This window comes from Dothidotthia symphoricarpi (assembly GCF_010015815.1).
Source record: "Dothidotthia symphoricarpi CBS 119687 unplaced genomic scaffold P153scaffold_14, whole genome shotgun sequence".
Lineage (NCBI taxonomy): Eukaryota > Fungi > Ascomycota > Dothideomycetes > Pleosporales > Dothidotthiaceae > Dothidotthia > Dothidotthia symphoricarpi.
In genome coordinates this window covers 404,151-428,087 of record NW_022985021.1, presented here as the reverse complement: position 1 = coordinate 428,087, position 23,937 = coordinate 404,151, and the positions used below count along the sequence as shown (strand labels likewise).

At 52.9% G+C, this 23,937-nt stretch overlaps 8 protein-coding genes across 8 annotated transcripts; 5 read left to right on the top strand and 3 right to left on the bottom strand.

Moving 5' to 3' along the window:
* Window positions 1–503: 503 nt before the first annotated feature.
* On the top strand, window positions 504–1,582 carry P153DRAFT_294895 (uncharacterized protein; the record flags this gene model as incomplete). Its single annotated transcript, XM_033663987.1, has 2 exons — window positions 504–1,150; window positions 1,204–1,582. 2 exons carry the CDS (start codon window positions 504–506, stop codon window positions 1,580–1,582), a joined length of 1,026 nt encoding a protein of 341 aa, XP_033521999.1.
* A 475-nt stretch (window positions 1,583–2,057) lies between these two features.
* Window positions 2,058–3,956, top strand: P153DRAFT_368196 (PLP-dependent transferase). Its single transcript, XM_033668453.1, has 3 exons — window positions 2,058–2,280; window positions 2,543–3,134; window positions 3,212–3,956. Exons 1-3 carry the CDS (start codon window positions 2,148–2,150, stop codon window positions 3,876–3,878), a joined length of 1,392 nt encoding a protein of 463 aa, XP_033521998.1. The 5' UTR covers window positions 2,058–2,147; the 3' UTR covers window positions 3,879–3,956.
* Window positions 3,957–5,816: 1,860 nt separating this feature from the next.
* Window positions 5,817–8,990, top strand: P153DRAFT_358477 (ARM repeat-containing protein; the record flags this gene model as incomplete). The annotated part of the gene is made up of 2 exons (XM_033666806.1): window positions 5,817–6,001; window positions 6,068–8,990. The coding sequence occupies 2 exons, from the start codon at window positions 5,817–5,819 to the stop codon at window positions 8,988–8,990; spliced, it is 3,108 nt and encodes a 1,035-aa protein (XP_033521997.1).
* Window positions 8,991–11,389: 2,399 nt separating this feature from the next.
* On the bottom strand, window positions 11,390–12,304 carry P153DRAFT_52310 (uncharacterized protein). Its single transcript, XM_033673255.1, has one exon. It carries the CDS (start codon window positions 12,130–12,132, stop codon window positions 11,470–11,472), a length of 663 nt encoding a protein of 220 aa, XP_033521996.1. The 5' UTR covers window positions 12,133–12,304; the 3' UTR covers window positions 11,390–11,469.
* Window positions 12,305–12,666: 362 nt separating this feature from the next.
* On the top strand, window positions 12,667–14,423 carry P153DRAFT_343808 (mitochondrial pyruvate dehydrogenase kinase-like protein). The gene is made up of 2 exons (XM_033666022.1): window positions 12,667–13,039; window positions 13,100–14,423. Exons 1-2 carry the CDS (start codon window positions 12,849–12,851, stop codon window positions 14,328–14,330), a joined length of 1,422 nt encoding a protein of 473 aa, XP_033521995.1. The 5' UTR covers window positions 12,667–12,848; the 3' UTR covers window positions 14,331–14,423.
* P153DRAFT_52284 (uncharacterized protein) lies at window positions 14,396–15,004 on the bottom strand. Its single transcript, XM_033673254.1, has 3 exons — window positions 14,773–15,004; window positions 14,609–14,718; window positions 14,396–14,548 (listed from the first exon to the last, which is right to left on the bottom strand). The coding sequence occupies exons 1-3, from the start codon at window positions 14,785–14,787 to the stop codon at window positions 14,461–14,463; spliced, it is 213 nt and encodes a 70-aa protein (XP_033521994.1). The 5' UTR covers window positions 14,788–15,004; the 3' UTR covers window positions 14,396–14,460.
* Window positions 15,005–15,156: 152 nt separating this feature from the next.
* On the top strand, window positions 15,157–18,887 carry P153DRAFT_398208 (DUF663-domain-containing protein; the record flags this gene model as incomplete). The annotated part of the gene is made up of 2 exons (XM_033671624.1): window positions 15,157–15,400; window positions 15,462–18,887. Exons 1-2 carry the CDS (start codon window positions 15,269–15,271, stop codon window positions 18,885–18,887), a joined length of 3,558 nt encoding a protein of 1,185 aa, XP_033521993.1. The 5' UTR covers window positions 15,157–15,268.
* Window positions 18,888–20,022: 1,135 nt separating this feature from the next.
* Window positions 20,023–23,921, bottom strand: P153DRAFT_398207 (PGAP1-domain-containing protein). The gene is made up of 2 exons (XM_033671623.1): window positions 22,913–23,921; window positions 20,023–22,865 (listed from the first exon to the last, which is right to left on the bottom strand). The coding sequence occupies exons 1-2, from the start codon at window positions 23,471–23,473 to the stop codon at window positions 20,052–20,054; spliced, it is 3,375 nt and encodes a 1,124-aa protein (XP_033521992.1). The 5' UTR covers window positions 23,474–23,921; the 3' UTR covers window positions 20,023–20,051.
* Between the last annotated feature and the right edge of the window lie 16 nt (window positions 23,922–23,937).

Here is a 23,937-nt window from a genome sequence, read left to right as displayed (position 1 = left end):
CCGTGTCAAGGGGTCTACCATCGTCTTGTCATCCCGCCTCCGTCTTAGATTCCATCTTATTGTCGCAATAGCTTGATCGATTCCCACCAGTCTGAGGGGTTCGAGACTCGAATACAGGTACATGTCAAACACTACGCCCTGACGCATAGATATGCACCATGCCACCCGTCGCAGCTTCAATCAAGATCAGTCTCAACTCTGGTATGGCCTCTTCCTGCCAAGACTTAATGGTTCGGAGTGTAGACGGTAAGCTCGAGTCGCGCCATCGTGAACCCATCATCGGACGTCCCATGTAGTGTGCCGCGTGTCCGCGCTGGCGCTGCCAATCTTTTCATCGTGTCCCATAGTGATACCTGTGTAGGGCCTTTTTCTCACGGTTCATCCTTCGCGTTTTCCACTTTCATCTTTTTCGTACCTCACTGTGTTCTCCTGCTAGTTTGCTGCTGGACAGCCTGGCGGAAGTTACTTTAATCACCAAATTTGTTTAATACCACTCGTTTACAATGCTATTCAAAAGTGCCCTCATCGGCGGTCTGCTCGCTGCTGGACATGCGACAGCTTTCAAGATTGGACAGGTCAACGCCCTTCTTCAACGAAGTGATGATGTGGAAGAAGTACTCCGACGGGATGCCGCCCTCGTCGCCTCTCTTACCCGACGACAAGACGCAAACCCCGCAGATACAGCGCCTCTCTCCTCGTTAGTACCAGCGTCCGGCGACGCATCCAAAGCAGATTTGAAGAAATGGGAGGAAGAGACACGATCAGCCTGCATGAGCACGCTTTCGAACCTAAAAGGAAAAGCCTCGAATCCAAGTGGCATTGCGGTCTGCTACAATGTACCATTTCTCGACAACCGGACTGGCGTCTTCCAGGCTGAACTCCGCCTGTACAACGTATCAGCACCCGTTGATCCCTGGATAGGCGTTACCGCAGCCGACATCAGCTTGTCGTTGTCCTATCTAGGCGCGACCGTCCAAAACATGAACGGCACATTCCAAAAGCGTGACATCGGCTACCCACCCGTTCGTACACGAGACACGGATAGCCTTCTCGTCGAGAGACAAACAATCAGCGATATGACCGAGTTTAAAGTGCTCATGTACGTGGGTCGCATCAACAGCAACCTAATGTTCGGCGACGTCATGACCGAGTAAGTCCCCCATCTCCCATCTCCCCCCAAACCCACCACTAACCCCACATCAGAGAAACACTAAAACCGCTTCTCGTCCCGGACATCGATCTCGCGGCTCGAAACCCCATCTCCAACATCGACGTCACAGAGACGCTATCATCCGCAGGCGCAACCTTCGTGAATGGCATCTTCGCCAGCAAAGCGGATAGACCCACGACTGCCGATCCCACCGCTGCGGCCGCTGCGTCCTCGATCGCCGCCATCGCCGCGCCGTTCGTTGTACCGGGAACCACGCTCTCTTTCTTCCCCGTCGGCCTCGTCGTGACGTGCATATGGAGTGCTGTGCTCTTCATAGCCGTGGGGCTGGGTACCTGTGGTCGGATTCAGTTCCGTGACCAGTATCGCCGGCGCGTTTTGGCTGAGAAGGCAAGGGGTGTGCGCACTATCTAACCATGTTGTTGCTTTTCGTATATAAGTCTAGTTGCGGGAGACTATGTTGATGAGTGCGAGCTGGCATGACGAATCACGAGTACTCCATCTGTTTGATGTAGTCTTTAAGTGTTGTATGTAATTCGCGTCCTGGAGATGCATAGTTTTGGTGGACACAGTACCTATTTTATCACGGCAGTTTTATCAGAGTAAAATCAGCATACCATAGCATACCGTAGAGTAGCATATACCCAATCCTCACAGATCCGAACACACGAAGTAGAAGCTGACCAACCCCCTTGAGCAACTGCGTTGCGGACATGGGCAGAAAAGAGTCACTGCCGTTTTTTGCACGTCACTAGCCGTCGTCCCCCGCGTTTCCTGATTGGCCAATTCGCCCATGACGAGCCACGCCCTACCTATGACTAGCATGCAGTACGTAGCCGGCATAGCAACGTCTTCTGTTGATTGAGTCACGGCGTTTTGCTTTGTATATATAGGTCTTGCTGTATACGTTTCTGTCTTCATCGCAAATACATTCTATATCTCCGTCAATTGGATTAGGTAGATTAGGTCATTTTGAGTCATGGCTACACCAACGAACAACGACACTTCAAGCAATGTGCTTGCTCTGAGGACGAAGAGTGGTGTCAAGTTTGGCAAGGAATTGAGGGAGAAGGATTTCTTGTTTGGTGAGGGGTACTTGAATCTGAATCATGGTATGTGTGTTGCTTTCTTCCATTGAGTCTTTTCTGGTTTCTGGTTTGGGCGAGATGTGGTGGTGACTTGTTGAACTTCATTCAAGTTATAAACTCACCGTAGCTATTGACGGCTTGGTTGTAACACTTCCGATGGCCCATAGGTGAAGACTTGAACGTCCACCACTCTCATCTCATCAACCTTTCCAGATTGATCTTCTCATCCCTCTCATTTCATTATCATATCGGCAGCCGATCAAATCCCCCCATCTAACCCCCCCAGGCTCCTTCGGCACCTACCCCCTCCCCGTCCGCGAAGCAATGCGCTCCTACCAAGACCAAGCCGAAGCGCGCCCAGACCATTTCATCCGGTACGCGTATCCCACCCTCCTCGACGAGTCACGAGAAGCCATATCCAAGATCCTCAACGCGCCGTCCGAGACGCTAGTCTTCCTGCCCAACGCCACAACAGGCGTCAACACCGTGCTGCGTAACCTTGTATTTTCTCCCGGCGAGCACATCCTGTATTTCGCCACCATCTACGGCGCGTGCGAGAAGACGGTGGATTACATCACTGAGACGACGCCCGCGAAGAGCGTGAAGATCGCGTATACGTATCCGGTTGAAGATGACTGGCTGGTCGAGGCGTTTAGGCAGAAGGTTGCTGAGGTGGAGAGGCAGGGTGGGAAGGTCAAGGTTGCTGTGTTTGATACTGTGGTTAGCATGCCGGGTGTTCGAGTGCCGTTTGAGGCGTTGACGGCGGCGTGCAGAGAGGCGGGCGTGTTGAGTTGTATCGACGGGGCGCATGGAGTAGGCCATGTCGAGTTGGATCTCCCGACGTTGGATCCGGATTTCTTCGTGAGTAACTGCCACAAGTACGTATCTCTCCTTCCATCCCTCTCGTATCCCTTCCCTCTATTTTGTTGTGCGTACGGGAGCTGATACGAAAAAGATGGCTCCATGTCCCCCGCGGCTGCGCAATCTTCTACGTGCCCGTCCGGAATCAACATCTGATCCGCTCCACGCTACCCACATCCCATGGCTTCATGCCCAAGAACGCAAAGATTGGTTCTCCATTCCCGAAATCCGCTTTCGTGGAAGCCAAGAAATCGGCGTACGTCAGCAACTTCGAGTTCGTGGGTACCATAGATAACGCGCCGTTCTTGTGTCTACCCACCGCACTGAAATGGCGCGAGGAACTTGGTGGCGAAGAGAAGATCCGCGAGTACTGTTTCACGCTGGCCAAGCAGGCCGCGCAGCATGTGGCAGAAGTTTTGAGGACTGAAATGTTGGATAACAAGACGGAGACGTTGAGTCAGTGCTGTCTGACGAACGTTCGCCTGCCTATCTCTGTTGCCAAGGCGAAAGAAGCAGCGGCTAAAGCGGGCCTTGAGAGCGATGAGGTGGGCTCGTTGGTGCGAGATTGGGTCAGCAAGACACTGATTAGCGACTACAACACGTTTGTTCAAACGTTGTTCTATAATGGCGCGTGGTGGACGAGGTTGAGCGCGCAGGTGTACCTTGAGATGGGCGATTTTGAATGGGCGGCACAGACGTTGAAGAATATCTGCGAGAGGGTAGACAGTGGTGAATGGGCTGTGGTGGAGAGCAAGCTCTGAAGCCAGAAACTGATCCGATATTGTGATGGGTTGTTAATAGACCACGTGTGCAATACTTTCAGCGCTGATGAAGCTTGGGTGCAATTGCTGCAGAATTCTATCTTACTGAAACTCTCGCAATAGTAGCTCAGGACTGAACTGTGAGACTTAGTTAGAGCACAGGCTACTTATTAGTTGTGTAGGTATCCAGAACAACCCGAGTTCGACCAGACGTTTTGCTTTGACAGCTTTGGTAGATAAGAAAAAGCAGGGCCATGGAATGCCAAATCGAAGTAGGACTTGAACTTCAAAGAAAGACCATACTGCAATATGTCGAAGACCCTCATGATACTGGAGACTTTTTGACTGAGAAGTATGGACTCGGAGACTTGGGCCTTCGAAAGATTGGTGAATGTATTGAACAACACAAAGAAGCTCGAGATCGAATATCGTAGCGTTTAAATATTGTCTTGGAGTTGGGGTAACCAACATAAGCATCTCAACTTGCAAACACATACGTAAGATTTGGTTACTCCCGACGGCAATGGTAAAAAGGCATATGACGAGTGAACGGCACTGACGCGCCCCATGTTATGCAAGTCATGGCACCAACAGGACGGATGCGTCCAAGCGTACTGCGGAGCACTCGATGAAATCCGGGGTAACTATCGATAACGAGCGCATGGTCGAGGACATGCTGCTCAGCGATCTGTGCTGCGTGATGGGGAACGGGCCGCTGACAAGCGTTCGAAGCGAGGGCCACAAGAGAGAACAGATGTGCAGTCTTTGCAAGGACAGTATTCATGCTGACGCTGATTCGCAGGTGACGAGCGAAATTGAAGATGGTGAAAGCATCGTGACCAATACTGCTTGTTCGCACGATTGTCTAAGGAAAGGTTATTAGCTAGCATGCACGACAAATTCTTCTGATCCTCCTCTTCTGCGAATGCGTCCACGGTGATGGTCTTTTAGGGCCTGAGGGCGCATCTGTCGTGGGGTTTTTGGCGGGAGGAAGGTCAAGTGACGTATTTTCGTTCATCAAATATGGATCAAACTTCTGCTATTCAAGTGAGGTGTATTTCAGTAGAAGTATTCGGCGAATAGTGTAAATACTAAAACGAACAACTTGCGTTGCCTCGACATCGGTTGAATCGGGCAGGTATGTTTGTTCCGTACGAGGCCGTAGCGGCGTATCTGCAGGGTCACGCTAGTAGCGTCAGGTGTTTGCCGCTCTTCTAGAAGACTGCAAGCCAGGACCCTGATGTCTACTGGCAGCCAACATGTCCCAAAGTATCTCAGGTACAATGGTGTGTTGAACTCTTGCCTGCGCAGGTTGTGAATTAGTCTTTGACAGGCGGGGGAATTGGAAAGGCGATTGACGCAAGGCTCCGGCGTTCCATGCTCTGTAATTCAAGTGCCTCGATTTGTTGGGTCCCGTCAGCTAGGATGTGTTTGGTACAAAAAGGGCGGTCAGCGCGCATGCTCGAAAGTCGCCACGAGTAGACTCGGTTTCGTTGTTGCAACGTGGTCTGCGACATGGCTGACAGAAGCAATGCAGCTGGTCGACTCGCACAAATTGACGCAGCAGCGGAAAAAGCACGTTCCAGAATTACTGGGGAAGCGGGCTCAAGAGGCGGCAAAAAGTGAAAACTCTGGTCTTCTGTTGGCCGTAGTGAACTCCTGACGGTTCCGAGGGCGATGCGCCCCGGTTGAGTTGTTAGAGTGGCGGCCCGTGCGTATCGGCTAGCGATTGCCAAAAATTCATCCAGCCCACCATAAAATGTTCCCCTCCCACCACCGAGAGCCTTTCCACTCTCTCTCTCCTCTCACTTCACCCCTAGGGTTCTTTCCTTGTTTCTGTCTTTGAGTCGGAAACATAGAACGCTGCGAGTCAACTTCTCGCGGCTGTGCGTCTTTTGATACCCGGTAGATAGGCTTTTGTCTATCATAACCATAAAAATGGCTCCCGCTGCTGCACACGATGCCGCGGCCGTCAAGTCGGAAAACTCCAAGGCCCTCAAGGCACTTGAGGAGCTGATGAGCAAGTTGACCGTCTCCAAGGCCCAGGACGAGATCAACTCTGCCGCCAGCGCCATTGCCACCTTCATCAACGGAGACATTGAGGAGGCTGATGCGCCCACCAAGTATGTCTATACTTTGCCCCTCTCCTGTCTCGCCTCCCCCACCACAACACCGCTAACAATACCCAGGGCTGTTGAACTGCTCAAGAAGCAGCTCGCCAGCAAGAAGGATGCCGTCGCCCGCGAGCGTGCCCTCGATGCCATCCGCGCCATCGCCCAGCACTCGCACGTCTCCGCCGCCGTCGAGCCCTACCTCGTCGCCCTCCTGCCGAACGTGCTGGCCGCTGTCGGTGACAAGATGAGCGGCGTCAAGGTCGCTGCCCAGACCGCCGCCGAGTCCATCGTCGCTGCCGCGAACCCCAACGCCGTCAAGGCCATCATCCCTCACATCATCAAATCTCTCGAGACCGCTCAGAAGTGGCCCGAGAAGATGTGCGATCTTAAGTGCATCGAGGTCCTCACCAAGAGCGCCCCCGCACAGATGGCTTTCCGTGTCCCAGACCTGATCCCCGTCATTTCTGGTGCCATGTGGGACACCAAGCCCGAGGTCAAGAAGGCCGCTTACGCCACCATGGAGACACTCTGCAGCCTCATCTCCAACAAGGATATCGAGCGCTTTATCCCCGAGCTCATCAAGTGTATCGCTAAGCCTGAGAACGTCCCCGAGACTGTTCACTTGCTCGGTGCCACCACTTTCGTCACTGATGTGCACGAGCCTACCCTTGCCATCATGGTGCCCCTGCTCGAGCGTGGTCTCGTCGAGCGCGAGACTGCCATCAAGCGTAAGACGGCCGTCATCATCGACAACATGTGCAAGCTTGTCGAGGACCCCCAGATTGTCGCCGCTTTCTTGCCCAAGCTGATGCCTGCTCTCGAGAAGAACCACGACAACCTTGCCGACCCCGAGGCCCGTGAGAAGACCCGCCAGGGTCTCGACACCCTCATCCGTGTCGGTCACGTTAAGGACGGCAAGGCCCCTGAGATCTCAAAGGACGGCGATGTCGAGACCGTCGCTGGCGCTCTCAAGAGCGTTATGCCCTCCAAGTTCAAGATCGACGACAAGTTCACTCCCGTTGTCAACTACGTTGGTGCCATCGGTGGTCAGCTCATCGACGAGAAGGACTACGAGCCGCTCAACTGGCAGGCTAACGCTGGTCCCTTCATTGCCGTGCTTGTTGGCGACGAGGAGGCCAAGGACATCACCGATGCTCTCCGCAAGCGCTCCATCCCCGGCGCTGCTGAGGAGGGTGCCGTTGAGCCCGATGAGGAGGAGGGCGAGGATCTCTGCAACTGCACATTCAACTTGGCCTACGGTGCTAAGATTCTGCTGAACCAGACCCATCTGCGCCTGAAGCGTGGCCAGCGTTACGGTCTGCTCGGCCCCAACGGTTCTGGAAAGACAACCCTCATGCGTGCTATCAACAACGAGCAGGTCGAGGGTTTCCCTAAGCAGAACGAGGTCAAGACTGTGTACGTCGAGCACGACTTGGACTCTGCTGATACCGAGGAGACCGTTCTTGGCTGGACTCAGAAGAAGCTGAAGTCGGTCGGCATCGAGAAACCCGATGAGGAGGTTCAGAACACCCTCAACGAGTTCGGTTTCACCAACGACATGTACAACGGTTCCATCGGAGCTTTGTCCGGTGGCTGGAAGATGAAGCTCGCGCTTGCTCGTGCCGTGTTCGAGCAGCCCGATATTCTTTTGCTCGACGAGCCCACCAACCACTTGGACGTCAAGAACGTCAAGTGGCTCGAGGACTACCTCACGAACTCGCCCTGCACATCCATTGTCATCTCCCACGACAGCAAGTTCTTGAACAACATCATCCAGCACGTTATCCACTACGAGCGCTTCAAGCTCAAGCGTTACAGGGGTAACCTCGACGAGTTCGTCAAGCGCGTGCCATCTGCCAAGTCCTACCACGAGCTCAGCGCCTCCGACATGGAGTTCAAGTTCCCCGAGCCTGGTTTCCTCGAGGGTGTCAAGACCAAGGCCAAGGCCATTCTCCGTGCCACCAACATGAGCTTCCAGTACGAGGGTACCTCCAAGCCCCAGATCGCCGATATTACCTTCCAGTGCTCGCTTGGATCCCGTATCGCCGTCATTGGTCCCAACGGTGCTGGCAAGTCCACTCTCGTCAACGTCCTGACTGGTGAACTTGTCCCTACTCAGGGTGAGATTTACCACCACGAGAACATCCGTATCGCCTACATCAAGCAGCACGCTTTCGCCCATATCGATCACCACTTGGACAGCACACCCTCTGAGTACATCCAATGGCGATTCCAGACTGGTGAGGACCGTGAGACCATGGACCGTGCCAACAAGATCGTCACCGAGGAGGACGAGAAGGCCATGGACAAGATCTACAAGTTCCAGGACACACAACGCCGCGTCATTGGCATCAACTCCCGCAGGAAGTTCAAGAACTCGTACGAGTACGAGTGTTCGTTCGCCCTTGGTGAGAACGTTGGCATGAAGAACGAGAGGTGGACTCCCATGATGACTGCTGACAACCTATGGATTCCCCGTTCCGAGATCATGGCTTCCCACGCCAAGATGGTTGCTGATGTCGATCAGAAGGAGGCTCTTGCCAGCGGTCAATTCCGTCCCCTTGTCCGCAAGGAGATTGAGGCCCACTGCGCTCAATTTGGTCTCGACGCCGAGCTCGTCTCCCACTCACGTATGCGTGGTCTGTCCGGTGGTCAGCGTGTCAAGGTCGTCCTTGCTGCCTGCTCGTGGCAACGCCCCCACTTGATCGTTCTTGACGAACCTACTAACTACCTCGACCGCGACTCTCTCGGTGCCCTATCCAAGGCCATCAAGTCCTTCGAGGGTGGTGTCATCATCATCACTCACTCTGCCGAGTTCACCAAGGATCTCACCGAGGAAGTCTGGGCTGTCATGGATGGTCGTATGACTCCTTCGGGACACAACTGGGTTCAAGGACAAGGTGCCGGGCCACGCCTGGCTAAGGACGACGGAGAGGAGGTTGAGACCTACGATGCCATGGGTTCTGCTCTCTTCCCTTGCCGCTTGACGCAAAGCTAACGTTTTTCAGGCAATAAAATCGCGTCGCAGAAGAAGAAGGCCAAGCTCACATCCTCCGAGATGCGCAAGAAGAAGAAGGATCGTATGGCTCGCCGCAAGCGCGGTGAGGAGGTCTTCTCCGACGAGGACGACTAGATGTTTTGCAGACGAGGAAAAGTTTCATTTTGGTTCATGGGTGCGATAGAGGTGTGCGTTTGACAGGCTTACGACGTTAGCCTACGACAGTAATGTGTGAGGGTGTGGTCATGGTCGGCGTCTGGATACCACAAAATCATTATGAGCTTGTTATGACTCCATCTTACACGTTGATCTCATAGAAGATACGAATAGATCTTTACACTTCAACCTGGTTACTTCTCGTTGTTGTGTCGTGTGACTGAACCCCCTGGCTCGACTTGGGTTTGGGTCGATGGTCTGAATGATGTTCGAGGTAGTTGGTTGGTTGGTTCATTCATAAGCTTTGCAAAGGCCTAAGGCCACGTAGCTGGTGTGCGGGCTCTTGGTTAGTCGGGATACCCAGAATCAAGGTCCGTTCTTTGCAGCAACACAACAACCCTAAACTACAAGAGTGAAAGTACTACAAAGACAAACATGCTAGCAGGCGTATACAACCTATACGCAAGGCGTAGAAATTTCACACAGTTTTTACATGTAGTTGTCAAGCTGTTGCGAGACCTCGCTGCAACCTAGGTACTTAGTTCTGGGTATTTCGACTAACCAAGAGGTGGGATACCTGGCTGCTTACTTCTAACGCGCGTAGTGCAGGCAAGTAGAGCCTATAGAATAGCTGCAAACAAGTAGATGTATTCTTCAAGTTCTAATGTATCTGTGTATTCGTAAATGTGTATGGTAAGTTGTAAGATCGTATCGTAGAGTGAATATAGCGTATAATCTGAAAAGGGGGCTTTTCACTGTATTGCACAACTCACTCTGTGTGTTGAAATTTCGAACATATTGGGTGCTCTGAAATTGGTGTTTTTTACGATCGATAGTCGAGGTAGCATCATCTTCTTGGTCAATCGAAATACCAGGAACCAAGGTGCACCGAAATTATTCGACAGCTGGACAACTACAGCTGTATTTAGTATAGAAGTTATATGCCCGAGTTTTTGACTGTATGCGCCTTGCGTATACATTTCTCAACTTTACTTCGTAGTTTTGCAGCTCGTAGGAGCCACAAAGAATGCAGCTTACTCCCTAAAAGAGCAGAGAATGGACTATAAGAGATGCTAAACGCAGTCCAGCTCAGCCTATCCAAAACTATCCAAAGCCCTTACTTGGAAGATGCATTTCTCATCTTACCGAGGCAAGATGATTGCTTCATATATAGATAGTCCTACAAAAAAGCATACTCTTAAAAACCTCTCTCTTCTTAAAGAGTCAGTAAGAGTTTCTATAAGAGCCCCTCGAGCGTTGCTTACATTACCCTATGGTATATAAAAGGCAGTATGGCCGAATAAGAAAGAGAAGGCAACAATGTTATTGAATGGGTTGGCAGCGGCGGTGACCGTGATAATGGGCATCTTCTCACTCCCTGATCTTGGTATAGCTTCGAGGTCAAGAGGAATAGACCGACCAACAAACAAATAATCAAATCAATACGACGTAAGATGCCTCTTAGTCAACCGTAAGAACGGCGTAGTTCACTTCATCTTCAGAAGCCATTCTCTCTAGCGGTATCTTTGATCATTTACACCCTTTGACATCAAGGGGGATGGAGTCTTGAACAAGTAGACTCTCTCTCGGCCAATCGAAATACCAGGATGTTGCAGTGAAATCATGCACCCGTGACATCTACAACTGAGTTTATTGTAAATTCTTGTACCTTAAAATGAAGTTGTATACGCCTTGTGTACACTCAACCAAATTTTAATTGTGTAGTCTTACGGCTTGTAGGAGCCACAAAGAATGTAGCTCACTTCCTGCTTTGACAGTTTACTGAGAGTCTCCCTCTTCGTATCTTGTCTTTCGCAGTAGCGAGAGATTTGCAAAACTGGGTAATATGGTGTGTCGAGCATGTTACGACAGTAAAGGCCGTAGATGAAGACATTTGGAAAAGCAGATATGCTCTGCTTGTCAATTCTTAGATGCGGTGATTCAACAAAACAGGTATGTTCTGCTTGTCAGTGCGGTGTAAAAACTGCATGGGCTGACGAAGTCGGATCTGCTACCTCACCGTGTGGAACCCTTGTGCTCCTGGTGTCACCCGGAAACAGCTCTATAGTTTACTCCTGGAGGCTGGCCAAAGCAGAACGCATCATGTACAATAGCGTTATTCTGCGTAGACAAACTGAGCAATATATTCTCTGGTTCAAATAGATGCTTGAAGCCAACTCGACCTCTGAGATATGGGTAATGACAAGGTAAGTAAGTCATGAGGCCGTACGTGAAGCGGCATCGAACAAATCTGATGGATGTCACTAATGAGGATTTTCTTCCAATTGCCATGTGAGATCTTCGAACCTGAAGCTCAAGCTCTTCATGCAACATGAAACAACCCGCACATAGCTAGTATAACTTCGTCTGACTCTTCTTCCCCATTCACATCACCCACATACCCAAGCTTACCGCTCCCTATATTGGTGAGAGCGATTGGAGTTTGCTGTAGGTCCTGGATCCGCTCTGGGGAGAAAACCAGAGATTGAGTTCTCGACGACTCAGTTGGCAGGTACCATGCATCATTGACAGACACATTTGCAAGGAAGACAGCTTTCTGGCTATAACTTGAGGGTAGGGAGAGGTGTGAAGATGCCCCTTCGGCGCCGTTTCGATAAACCCTGGTGCGCATATAGTCCGCGTACGTCCATGACAGGCCTGCTTCTCGGAAGAACTTGTCCAGATCTGGTGGTCTGATCGACGAGCTGAACTCGCCCATGAGAACAAGTATGCCACCTGCCCGAACGTAGTCAAGAAGTCCAGCACGAACAGCACGATACTCTGCGATTTTACTATCGGTGACGAGGACGGCGTGCGGTGGCTGATCCGCTAGACGTTGTAGTGCTGACTCTGGTTTCCTGGCGCGGGCGAGGGTGGCAACGTTGTTCAACTTGCTCAGGATTCGTTGGTAGAGCTCGTCGAAATATGAACTGAGTTCAAGGGACAGCAGCAGAACATGAGGCTTTGCGGGTGCTGATAATGGCATCGTGTGAACAATCAATGGGGTGTCGAGCAGGCTAAATGGGCGGACTAGACGAGTGCAAGTCGAAGAATGGGTAGAAAGCAAAGTTTGAAATTACTGCGGTAAGAACGACCTTACGGAAAGTGAGTTGGAGGACTGTATCGTGGGGTTCAAGTGGCGCATGTTGATTCATCCCAAACGGGCCGGGCCGGCTACAGCTTAGCGCTCTTTTCTTTCTGGACTCTCTTAGACGGTAGTATCGCAACTGCTGACTGCGAAGTTGGGATTGGCAATCGCTTTGAAGCTATGAAGTGCTAGGCCTTCAGAGTGGAGTGCGCCATTGACAATACGTGAGGCTGAATATTGCGGAAGAATTATGCGATTGATTTTTGACAGTTGCAAAGTTCGTTGAAACCATCGGTTGGAATTCCCCCTCCATGTAATTAATGGTGCTGGGTTGATTCCTTTGCACTAAATACATATGACGCCATATGATCCCGATTCAGCGCTTGGTCATCTTACCTCGCGTGAGCTTGACAGAGCTTCGCCTACCAGCCGCACAACTCGATTACTACTCCACGAGCGCAAGTGTTTGTCTTGTTCAGCCATTGTTACCCTACCTGGCGCATGCCACGCTCTCCGCAAAGATAACATTGACGCGGCCGTCTGAAGCCCTGTCAGATCCATCCCCACCAATCAACTACAGCCCCAGGTTATGAGAAATACCAGCTGAAGCAACAATGGCATGCGTCCAGAGACCTCTAATTATCCAATCGCATATTATACGATTAAGCTGTCCACGCACAGCTCGAAGAACAAGCAGCGGTTTGTTCTCGAGAGGGAGACTACACACCAGGACGGTTACGGATAACGATATCTCGCGACTAGCAAGTCTCCCACTGCACCCGCTGACTCTTGCGGATCTTGTGAAGTCAGTACATCAGTCGTCTCCACCTTTGACAAATAACTAACAGCTATACGTGACATACAGACACGGCAGACCGCCTCTCACGACGCAACAACTGCTCACCTCTGCCAATTTCACCCTCTCCATCCTGCCTGGGCGGCTCGCACATCGCATTCAATCGCTGCGAAACCTGCCATTCATCGTCGTATCAAATCCACATGTATCGAAGATACACTCCAACTACATTCACAGTCTATCGACGCTGTTGCCATGGGCAGAGCAAGAGATAACGACGTTGGAGGAAGAAGTCAAGTTCACCGAAGTCATGGCTGACCTCGTACAAACACACGCGAACACGATCAGCATACTGGCAAGAGGGTTTTTGGAAGCTAGAAAATACATCAGCCCGAAAGACGTGACACGCTTTTTGGACGAACATCTGCGGGCGAGAATAGGCACGCGCCTGATTGCAGAACAGCACCTCTCGCTGCACTTCTCGAGCCAGCCACACAACGAGATCATGCATGAACAGGAGGGCAGTCCGGGCTTCATTGGTGTTATCGACACGGATCTGAAGCCTGCGAGAATTGTAGATCATTGCGCGAATGTCGTAGGCGAGATATGCGAGCTAAAATACGGCGTACGACCGCATTTTGTGGTCAACGGAGAGCCTGACTACACATTCGCACATGTTCCCGTTCACCTGGAGTACATCATCACCGAGCTGCTCAAGAATGCGTTCCGCGCAACAGTGGAAAGTGGCATGGAGCGCGAGTCCATCGAAATCACCATCGCCCCGCTACCCGAAACCCTGCTTCAAAGCGACGACCCTGAGGACATGGAAACGGATGTAATCAGCAATGTTGATCAGGGAAACACCGATGTAGCCTCGGAACACTTCACGGGCAAGAAGGGCACGACCGACTCGCAGATTCGGCCGCTCAAACACAGCACACCAGGTGTGACGATTCGCATCAGGGACCGCGGAGGTGGTATATCGCCTGAGAACCTACAACATATATGGGACTACAGTTTCACGACTTTCAACGATGACCAGGCATCGTCGACACTGTCAGGGCAAAGCTCGGGCGGGGGCATGGACGTGCTGAACGTGATGTCAGGACCGGGGGGAGATGGAGGAAACAGCCTGGCGGGACTGGGTTATGGGTTACCGCTGGGCAGGGCTTATGCCGAGTACTTTGGGGGAGGTATTGCGGTGCAGAGCCTGTGGGGGTGGGGCACAGATGTGTATCTGAGTCTTCGGGGAGTCGGGAAGGTGGAAGAAGGGAGAACTCAGAATCGGCAGAGGAAGTGAGGTAGGTCGGCAGAGGCAGCAAGGCGATATTAGAAGTCGTCTATTGTTATATACCCAGTGATGGCGCCTTTACGGTACCAGACTCATTCATCCCATGCTTCCTTATCATCATGTCGTGCACGCAGCCGCTCTATTGCGTCTTCACCTCGCTGTCCTTCTCGACGGTGACGTGCTTGTTGGACGAAAGCGTCGAGACGGCATCGTCGGGGATCTCAGCGCTGTCGTGGAGTCAGCACATGCCGTTGACGCTGTCATGATATATATGGGAGAATACGTACGTGAAGCCCTTGATCAGGGTGAACTCGTGGACGATCTTGCCGCCCTGGTCCTTGACGTGCTGCTTGGCCTTGTCGAGCTCCTCATGCGGGGCATCCTTTGCGAGTGTGACCTGTAGGATGGGGTGTTAGTGGGATGTGGGGGGTAGAACGAGGACGCGACGCACGTTGAACTGGGCCATGATGTTGGATGGTTGTGTATGTGGAGGAGTACTTGGTCTGTGTTGTGGTTGTAAGGTAGGTTGCAAGTGGTGTATTGTAGCACGCGTCAGACGGGACTTATATAGGTACTCTAGCGTAGTCTCATCTGCCCCTCCCCCCTCCTACAGTACAATGAGAGAGCCCCTCTAAAGCCTTGTTTATGCGACGCAGCTGACGATGACGTGCGCTCCGGCCGGATTGCCCCCCCATCATCTCGTGTCTCCATCCCACCATGTTCGTGCCCCACTACAGGCATATCGATAAGACGATCCCTGTCGTTTCCTCTTGGCGCGTCGCTAGCGTCGAAATTTTGGAGAATCGCGAATCCAGAGGTTGACATCGCCGCTGCACTCGACACTTTGCGCGCACGACGGCTGCTGGTGTTTTCTCCCGCGCTTCTTTCCGACTTTCACGACTTCTTTTGTGCGTTGAGTCTGGGCAAGGAGAGAATCTTTCATAATCATGGCGGACCAGGCGAATCGGCCGCATAGGAAGGGCAAAGAGAAGAAGCCGCATACGGGAGAGAGGAATCCAAAGGCTTTTGCTTATGCGACACCGGGGAAATTGCACAAGCAGGCGTCGCGCTCTCACGATGTATGTTCTTCTTTCATTGGATTCTTTCCTTCTACATGGGACGACATGTTGATACGCGCAGGTCAAAGAAAAGCGCCTCCACGTCCCGCTCGTCGACCGCCTCCCCGAAGAAGCACCTCCGATCATCGTCGGCGTCGTCGGCCCCTCGGGTGTGGGAAAGACGCTCCTCATCAAAAGTCTGATCAAACGCTACACCAAGCAGACGCTCTCGACGCCCACGGGGCCCCTCACAGTCGTCACCTCGAAGCGCCGCCGCCTCACGTTCATAGAATGTCCCGCCGACTCGCTGGCCAGCATGATCGACACGGCCAAGATTGTCGACATCGTGCTGCTCATGATCGACGGCAACTATGGCTTCGAAATGGAGACGATGGAGTTTTTGAATGTGCTTTCGTCGTCGGGTATGCCGGGAAATGTCTTCGGTATCCTCACGCACTTGGATCTGTTTAGGAAGCAGGAGACGCTCAAGTTGCAGAAGAAGAGGCTCAAGCACAGGTTTTGGAGCGAATTGTACCAGGGCGCGAAGCTATTTTACCTCTCTGGCGTGGTGAATGGACGGTACCCCGACAGAGAGATTATGAATCTTTCGAGGTTTTTGAGTGTTATGAAGAACCCGAGGCCGTTGGTGTGGAGGAACTCGCATCCATATTGTCTGGCGGATCGCTTCTTGGACATCACGCCGCCGACGGATATCGAGCAGGACCCAAAGTGCGATCGCACCGTTGCGCTGTACGGCTATCTGAGAGGCACAAACTTTCCGGCTGGTGGGTCGCGGGTCCACATTCCAGGTGTGGGCGATCTTACTGTGTCTTCGACAGAGGCGCTGCCGGATCCATGTCCTACGCCTTTTGCGGAGAAGCAGAAAGAGAAGATTGGCGGAAAGAAGAAGCGCACACGGTTGGGCGACAAGCAAAAGATTTTGTATGCGCCCATGTCGGATGTTGGTGGTGTGCTGGTGGATAAGGATGCTGTGTACATCGATGTCAAGACGTCTACGTTCGACCCGGATAAAGACTACTCGGAGGCTGGGTTGGGCGAGCAGATGATGATCGGTCTGCAGGGCGGAAGGAAGCTGCTGGGTGAAGATGACCGCGGATTCAGGCTCTTCAGCGGCGGCAAGATTGTCGACAACAACATTGACGACGATGATGCTGCAGATACTGGAAGAAGGTCGCAGCGGAAAGCCAGAGCGGCGGATGCTGAGGAGATCGACGACGCGGACCTCGACGGTATTGACAGCGACGATGAGGAGCTTCAGCAGGATCACAGCGATGCCGAAGACGATGAGGACGACACAGGATTCTTGGATTCCAACGGTGCTTCGAACGGCAAGCCCAAGCTTGCGCGCAAAGAATCCGATCGAAACGGTGACACAGCTGAAGACCTGGCATTCGCCGACAGCGATTCAGATCTGGGTTCCATATCTGGAGACGAACCGGATTTGGAAGACTTGGAAGAGGGTGATTCCGATTCTGAGGAGGAAGAAGACGATGATGATGACGACGATGGTGCTTTGCGATGGAAAGCCAACCTTCGTGAAAACGCCGCGAAGCTGCATGGACAAAAACGGCCATACCGAGTCACGGATCTTGCAAAGATGATGTACAACCTGGAGCTTGCGCCAGAGGACGTTATCAAGAAGTGGACGGGTGCTGATGACGTAGAGGCTATCGAAGAAGATGAAGACGATGGTGGATTTTTCAAGAAGTCGAGGATTGAAGACGCCGCACACGCTGAAGATCGTTACATTGCCCGATTCAACTACGAAGAATTGGCAGCGAGGTGGGAGGACGAGGAGAACATCGAAGCTCTCAAAAGCCGATTCGCTTCTGGCCACATGAATGGCAAATCGGGAGACGGCGAAGAGGAGGATGAAGACTTTGAGGGCTTCGATGAGGATGATGAGGGTGATGGAGAGTTTGAGGATTTGGAATCTGGCGAGAAGTTCGGCGGGGACGAAGCGGAAGCAGAGTCAGGAGAAGACGATGATGAGGCCACGACGATTGAAAAAGAACGAGAACGCAATGCGAAGAGGAAGGAGGAACTGAAACTGCGGTTTGAGGAAGAGGATCGCGAAGGTTTCATGAACGACAAAGCCAATGCTCGTAAAGAAGCTGGTGAGGAGGAAGAGTTTGGCGAAGATGATTGGTATGACGCTCAGAAGGCGATGATTCAGAAGCAGCTCGACATCAACCGCGCTGAATTCGATCAGCTTGATGAGATATCGCGAGTACGTGTTGAAGGTCACAAGGCAGGCACATATGCCCGTATCGTACTGGAGAAGGTCCCCTACGAGTTCTCGGCGCACTTCAACCCGCGCTTTCCAATCCTCATCGGTGGTCTCACGCCTACAGAAGAACGCTTCGGATACGTCCAGATCCGCATCAAGCGCCATCGATGGCACAAGAAGATCCTCAAGACCAACGATCCCCTCATCTTCTCCCTTGGATGGCGGCGGTTCCAGACTCTCCCCATCTACAGCATATCCGACTCGCGAACGCGCAATCGCATGCTCAAGTACACACCCGAGCACATGCATTGCTTCGGCACTTTCTATGGCCCGCTCGTCGCGCCCAACACTGGTTTCTGCTGCCTGAACTCCCTCTCAAACAAAACACCAGGCTTCCGAATCTCCGCCACAGGCGTAGTGCTCAACGTCGACGAATCGACCGAAATCGTAAAGAAACTAAAACTCACGGGCCATCCATACAAGATCTTCAAGAACACAGCCTTTGTAAAAGACATGTTCAAGTCGTCGCTAGAAATCGCAAAATTCGAGGGCGCAAGCATACGCACCGTATCAGGCGTGCGCGGGCAGATCAAACGCGCACTCAGCAAGCCAGAGGGCAACTACCGCGCAACCTTCGAAGACAAGATCCTCATGAGCGACATCGTCTTCCTGCGAGCCTGGTACCCCATCAAACCCCGCCGCTTCTACAACACCGTCACCAACTTGCTTGCGCCGCCAACGGCTGACGACGAAGGCGAAAGCACGGCCTGGACCGGCATGCGTCTTACGGGCGCTGTGCGCGCCGCGGCCAACATCCCCACGCCGCTGCAAAAGAACTCGGCCTACCGCCCCGTCGTGCGCGAAACCCGCGTCTTCAACCCGCTCCGCATCCCGCGCAAGCTCGCTGCCGACCTGCCCTTCAAATCACAGATGGCCACCATGAAGCCCCAGAACAAGGAGACGTACATGCAGAAGCGCGCCGTGGTGCTGGGCGGCGAGGAGAAGAAGGCCCGTCGTCTGATGGAGCAGGTTCTTACTATCCGCAAGGAGAAGGTGGAGAAGCGCCGCAAGAAGCAGGAGGAGCGCAAGGAGCCGTATAAGAAGAAGATTGAGGAGAATAAGGAGAAGAAGAGTGAGAGGGAGAAGAAGGAGAAGCAGGAGTATTGGCAGAGGGAGGGCAAGAAGAGGAGGTTTCAGGATGGGGAGGGCGGAAGTGGTGGTGGTGGTGGGGATAGGGGCGGCAAGAGGAGGAAGTAGATGTAGACGTTGATGTGCATTACTTGGCGTTGGGGGCATGTAGTTGTTGTCGCGGAAAAAATATCAGAGAAGTTTATGTTCTGTTGTGTTCAATCGTATCAATCCGTTTCGCAAGTGTGAAACTAAACTGTCGGTTGCTTGTGAATCCCGTTTTATCGCCGCCTAACAAAAGCATGTCCACGACAAGCAACACCCAACGCAAAGCCTTATAAAAACTACTTCGTTCTCCCCACATCTCAACCCCAGCAGAGAAAAAGTACCGTGCTTCAATCACATGTCTCGCTTTCCACCGCCACACAAGGCAAAGAATAAATGACGGGAAAACACAACTCAACATGCTCCCTCATACACCGTCTAAACCCAATTTTCAATCTCCCGCGACCTTAATCTTCACACTCCCCCGCCGAACCACGAACCACGGCCCAGCAGATTCTACACTCATCACATTTGCTCAGCCGATAAATCCAAGGAAGCACTCCATGGAAAGATACACACGCCTCAATGGTGGAGTAGGCGAACTTCACGCTTATAGTAGTGGACTAGAACGAGGACAAGCACAAGCACAAGCACAAACACACCGCCAAAACAGCATTATGCATGGAGTAATTGGGTGTGAGTGTATGCTCCACAATCTGCCTACCATATTACCACGCTGAGCTGGTTCATAGGGGGCAGTGCAGTGTCCGGGTACCACAGAGTGTTGGAGGCGGCGTTTCAGCAGAGAAGGTCATATTCCCAGCTACGGAGAACGCGGGTCCTCCTTCGTCATAGGTATTTGATCAAAACCCTCAGTTAGGAAGGTGAGCGTTTCTTACCAAAGAAACACGTGCGTGTTCTGCCGTGTTTAGGCATAGTGCTGAGACGTTTGGGTCTGAGTTTTTCGCTCTGCTCCGGAGGGTTGAGACTCGCTTTAGATGGATGTGGGGAGTTTTGCTTTGCGAGGTCGGTCTAGAAAGGGGAAGGAGAAGAGTGGGTAAGACATGTACTTACACATCGCTATCGAGTGCCGATTAAGCCAGGCGAGACAAGAAGACTACGTGGCAGTTAGACGTCACGAGGAAAAGACGTCGAAGTATCACTCAACAGATACACAAGCAACGCACAGAAACAACATTAGAACAAGCACACAAGAAATCGTGATTAGAATTAACTTCTACTATCATGTCATGGCCGTTTCTTCGCCTTCCCCACGCCCTCCAACCACCCGCCTATCCCACCAGCCGAGAACCCCGACGCATCAACATGCACCGCAACCAACCACGCACACAGAATATTAGCAAGATGGTGCAGCACATACGCATACGTAACGCCATAAACCGCCGCATACGCCGCAATCGAGAAGAGAAACACACCCGTACAGACCGAGAAGCGCGACTGAACACGGGGCACCATACGGCCCGTACTCAGTGTCTCGACGAGCAGGATAAACGGCATGATGGAGAGGATATTGTGGTGCGAGGAAAACGGCGTCAGCCAGTGGACGGCGAGGTTGCGGACCCAGACGACCAGGACGGGGAGGTTGATGGGCAGGATCCACAGCATCAGGATGAGGATCGAGTGCGCGTAGTTGTAGAAGTTGTAGTTTGAGTCGAGCTGCGAGGCGCGTGCTAGGTGGAAGGCGCGGACGCATGTGGCGAGTTGTACGAGGCAGAGGACCATGTAGGCGAAGTGGTAGGGGATGACGGTTGAGATTAGGGAGAGGAGGACGAGTGTTGTGATGATGCGCTGGCGGGTTGATGTCACTGCGAAGTCGGAGGGTGTGCGCTTTCCTTCGTCGTTTCGGAGCGTGGATGAGCTGAGGACGGAGTAGATCGTTGCGAGGAGGTAGGTGAGTAAGAGCGCGACGTAGTTTATTGCGACGCAGATGCCGACGCACATTAGTCCGAAAAGCGGGACTAGGAACCAGAAGAACGTATCGTCAGATCCCATGAGCAGTTCGCCGCGAGCGTCTTCAAACAGCTGGGTGGTATTGCCGGATGTTCCACTCTGTGACCAGTGTTGGATAGATTGATGTCGGGCCCCTGCAAGAGTAACCGATAGGAACGTCAGTGCGACGAAGGCAAGCGGGAGTGATCCTCGAATGCACTCGTTCAAGCCTTCAGCAAAGCTCATAAACACTGCGGTCTCATCATATGTCCTGAATTGTTGGCGCAGGACTAGAGTGACAACTAGGATCGGGAAAGCCGCAAAGACGATACGGTAACGCATCCACAATTTTCCCAAGCTTCCCAGAATATCCACTCTCAGAGATACCTCTACGCTACTGTCACAAGTAGGATCGGTCCATATTTGCAGAGACAACCCGTTTGATGGCTGTTTGGTGTGAAGAGCGGGTGGCATGTACGGTGCAACGCCATGAAGGTTGATACTGGCGTCCTTGACATTGACGAAGAACTTGCTTTCGTAAACATCTGTAATGTATTGCCGCAGTAGAGGCGCGAACAACTCTCCCCGATCACACGATTGCTTGCCGATGTGGATGTTGTATGCTAGGAGACTAGAGTGCAAAGCAGGGACATTGACATCCATCGCCAACGGACGACGAACGGGCAGCCGAAAAGACAACCCAGTTGTTAAAAGGCGCTGCAAGCCCACGTTGATCTTGAAAGCCGAATCAGAGGCATTGCTAAACTCAGCGACGACCCATCCTGTGCTGCGCTCGCCAGCCTTGTCCACGACAGCTACGAACTGATGTTCAGCAAGATCCGCAATATCATACTGCAGGTAGGAGAAGGGACGCTGATCGGTCTTGAAGGGAAATGTCGACGCGCGGGTAGATGCAGGAAGAAGGATGACATCTGAAGCAGCATTCTTGCAAGCCAATCTGGTCGCACTAGAGCCGTCGCCAGAGAGGTCCATGTTTACGGAAAAGTGAATTGCCGACTGTCCAGCATGGGACGGAGAGACGCTGCAAAACAGAACCTCCAGCTTGCCATGTTCGCCAAGCAAGTCCAGTTTCTCATTAGTCAACAGAGTAAACTTCTTGCCTTCGCGCGCATCCTGAGGCGGGACTGGGAGTAGGTGTGCACTTGGCTTTTGCTTCGATTTTCCAAGGCTGCTGAGTACAAGTTTCTCGCCTTGGGAAACAACTGCATCTCTCTCTTCGAGGGTCAGCAGAGTCTTGACTTCCACGTGCGGGAGAGTCTTCTCTGCGATGTCTTCGAGACCGGTCAGAAACCATTTCTTGAAGCCCCGCATTCGTTGCGCGCGTGGAACCGTTTGTGTTGCTCTCGACACGTCGATGACGTCGTACAGTGCGCGCACGATGCTTTTTCTTTCCTGATCACACCATGTGATGGCCAAGTGGTCCATGCCCGTCCATACATTTGGCATCGAAGAGGTAAACACCGTGAAACCGTGCGTTTCAGGGACAAGTGAAGCGAGACTGGCGTAATCTGATGAAACAATGGTGTCAAGTCCTCCACCAGCAATCGAGATCAGTGTGACGTGCCACAGCGGGTTGTCAACAGCCCACTTTTGCGAGTACGCGTGTCGCCAGTAGTCGTTGACTCCCTTGTACGTGCGGACGATGTCTCCGTCGAAGGATACTGGGGGCCTCGCGTGAGGGGCAGCGAGGGTGATGACGGTGTTGATCGAGTTGGCCTGGTAGTTGGGCATGGTGAGCATGGTGCGGGCTACCATGCCTCCCATCGAATGTCCAACGATGATGACGGAGGTGGGGTCCGGCAGGTTCGAGTCGCGGAGGGAGCGCCCCGGGGTGTGGTATAGGGATAGGATAAAGGTGATGGCGTCGTTGAGATATTCGGCCTGGTCTAGCAATGTCTGGCCATGGAATGCTGTAATGTCCTCGTTGAAGTCGACCGAGAAGAAATCGAGAGGCCTCTTCCCCGCATTGGTCGCGCCGATGTCGTGTCGAAGCGCATTGTGGTAGTGGTATGCGGCTTCCGCGGCAAGCGGGCGCACCTGTTTGTAGCTGCCAGCGTTGCCGGGGATGAAGAGCACTGGCACACCTTTGACCTGCGACTTGTCAGCTCAACGGTCCCTCCAGCGTGCGTGGAGCGTACTCTGATATCGTCGTCGATGCCGCCCTCACGGTAGAGGTACAGCGAGTACTTGCTGGCGAAGCGCGTGTGCTCCGTGTCGAAGTCATTGTACTTTGAGAAGGAGGGGCGCATATACGACATCTCGCAGCCCTTGACGTCCAGCTGGCGCGTCAGGAACGACTGCACCATGAGGAAGAGGGCGGCAAAGGCCAGCAGCGTCGTCAGCAGCGTGTAGGGCGAGTAGGCCCACGGGTTGCGCAGCCGTCGCCGCCATCTGATCTCCTGCCCATCCGCCGTGCTGTCTGGTAGTGTGTCCCCGGGCAACGCGCCTGGCGCAGGCCCAGTCTTTTCGCTCAACATGTCTAGAGAGGTGCTGGAGGTGTGACGGTTTGCGGACGAGGGTCGCGGGACAGGCGCACTCGCTGCTTCCTTCCTGCTCTGCGAGTCGGTCCAGGCCGGTGCTTCCGTGTCTAGGGCGTCAGGTCGGCTGTCGAGCTTATCGCCATGCTCCAGCGGTTTGGCGGGATCGAGTGCAAAAGTCGAGGCGCGGGTTTCGTGCTCAACCAGCGAGCGCCGCTGCATCTAAACGCGTCCCAGGGTCGAGGGGGAGACGGCGTGCCTCGAGGCCGTGCTTGTCGTCTGCAGATGTACGCCGGGGGTCTCGCTTGGTCGGCGCCTTCCACAGATTTGCTCTAGACGACCCACCAAGAACCAGTAACCTTCATAAAGCGAGTGACAGCGCACGAGTCGATACTTCCTTGGCTTGCTTGTACAGTCTCAGTGCAGCAGCGCGAGCACTAAGTACCCAAAATACGTTGAGCGTAAAAACGCACCTCCAACGGCTACTTGCGTACTTACGGTATAGGCCTTGCACGTCGCCAAGAAACGAATTACTCGCACAGTAACGAGCGACGATGGATCACGACCCGCCCTGCGACCCATGTCACTCGATCACACGCCCGTCGATTTTCCAGTGCCGCAATACCCTTCCTGGGCACGGAGAATGGGAGGGGAAGCGAGCGTGGTGTTGTTGTTATCGTGCGATA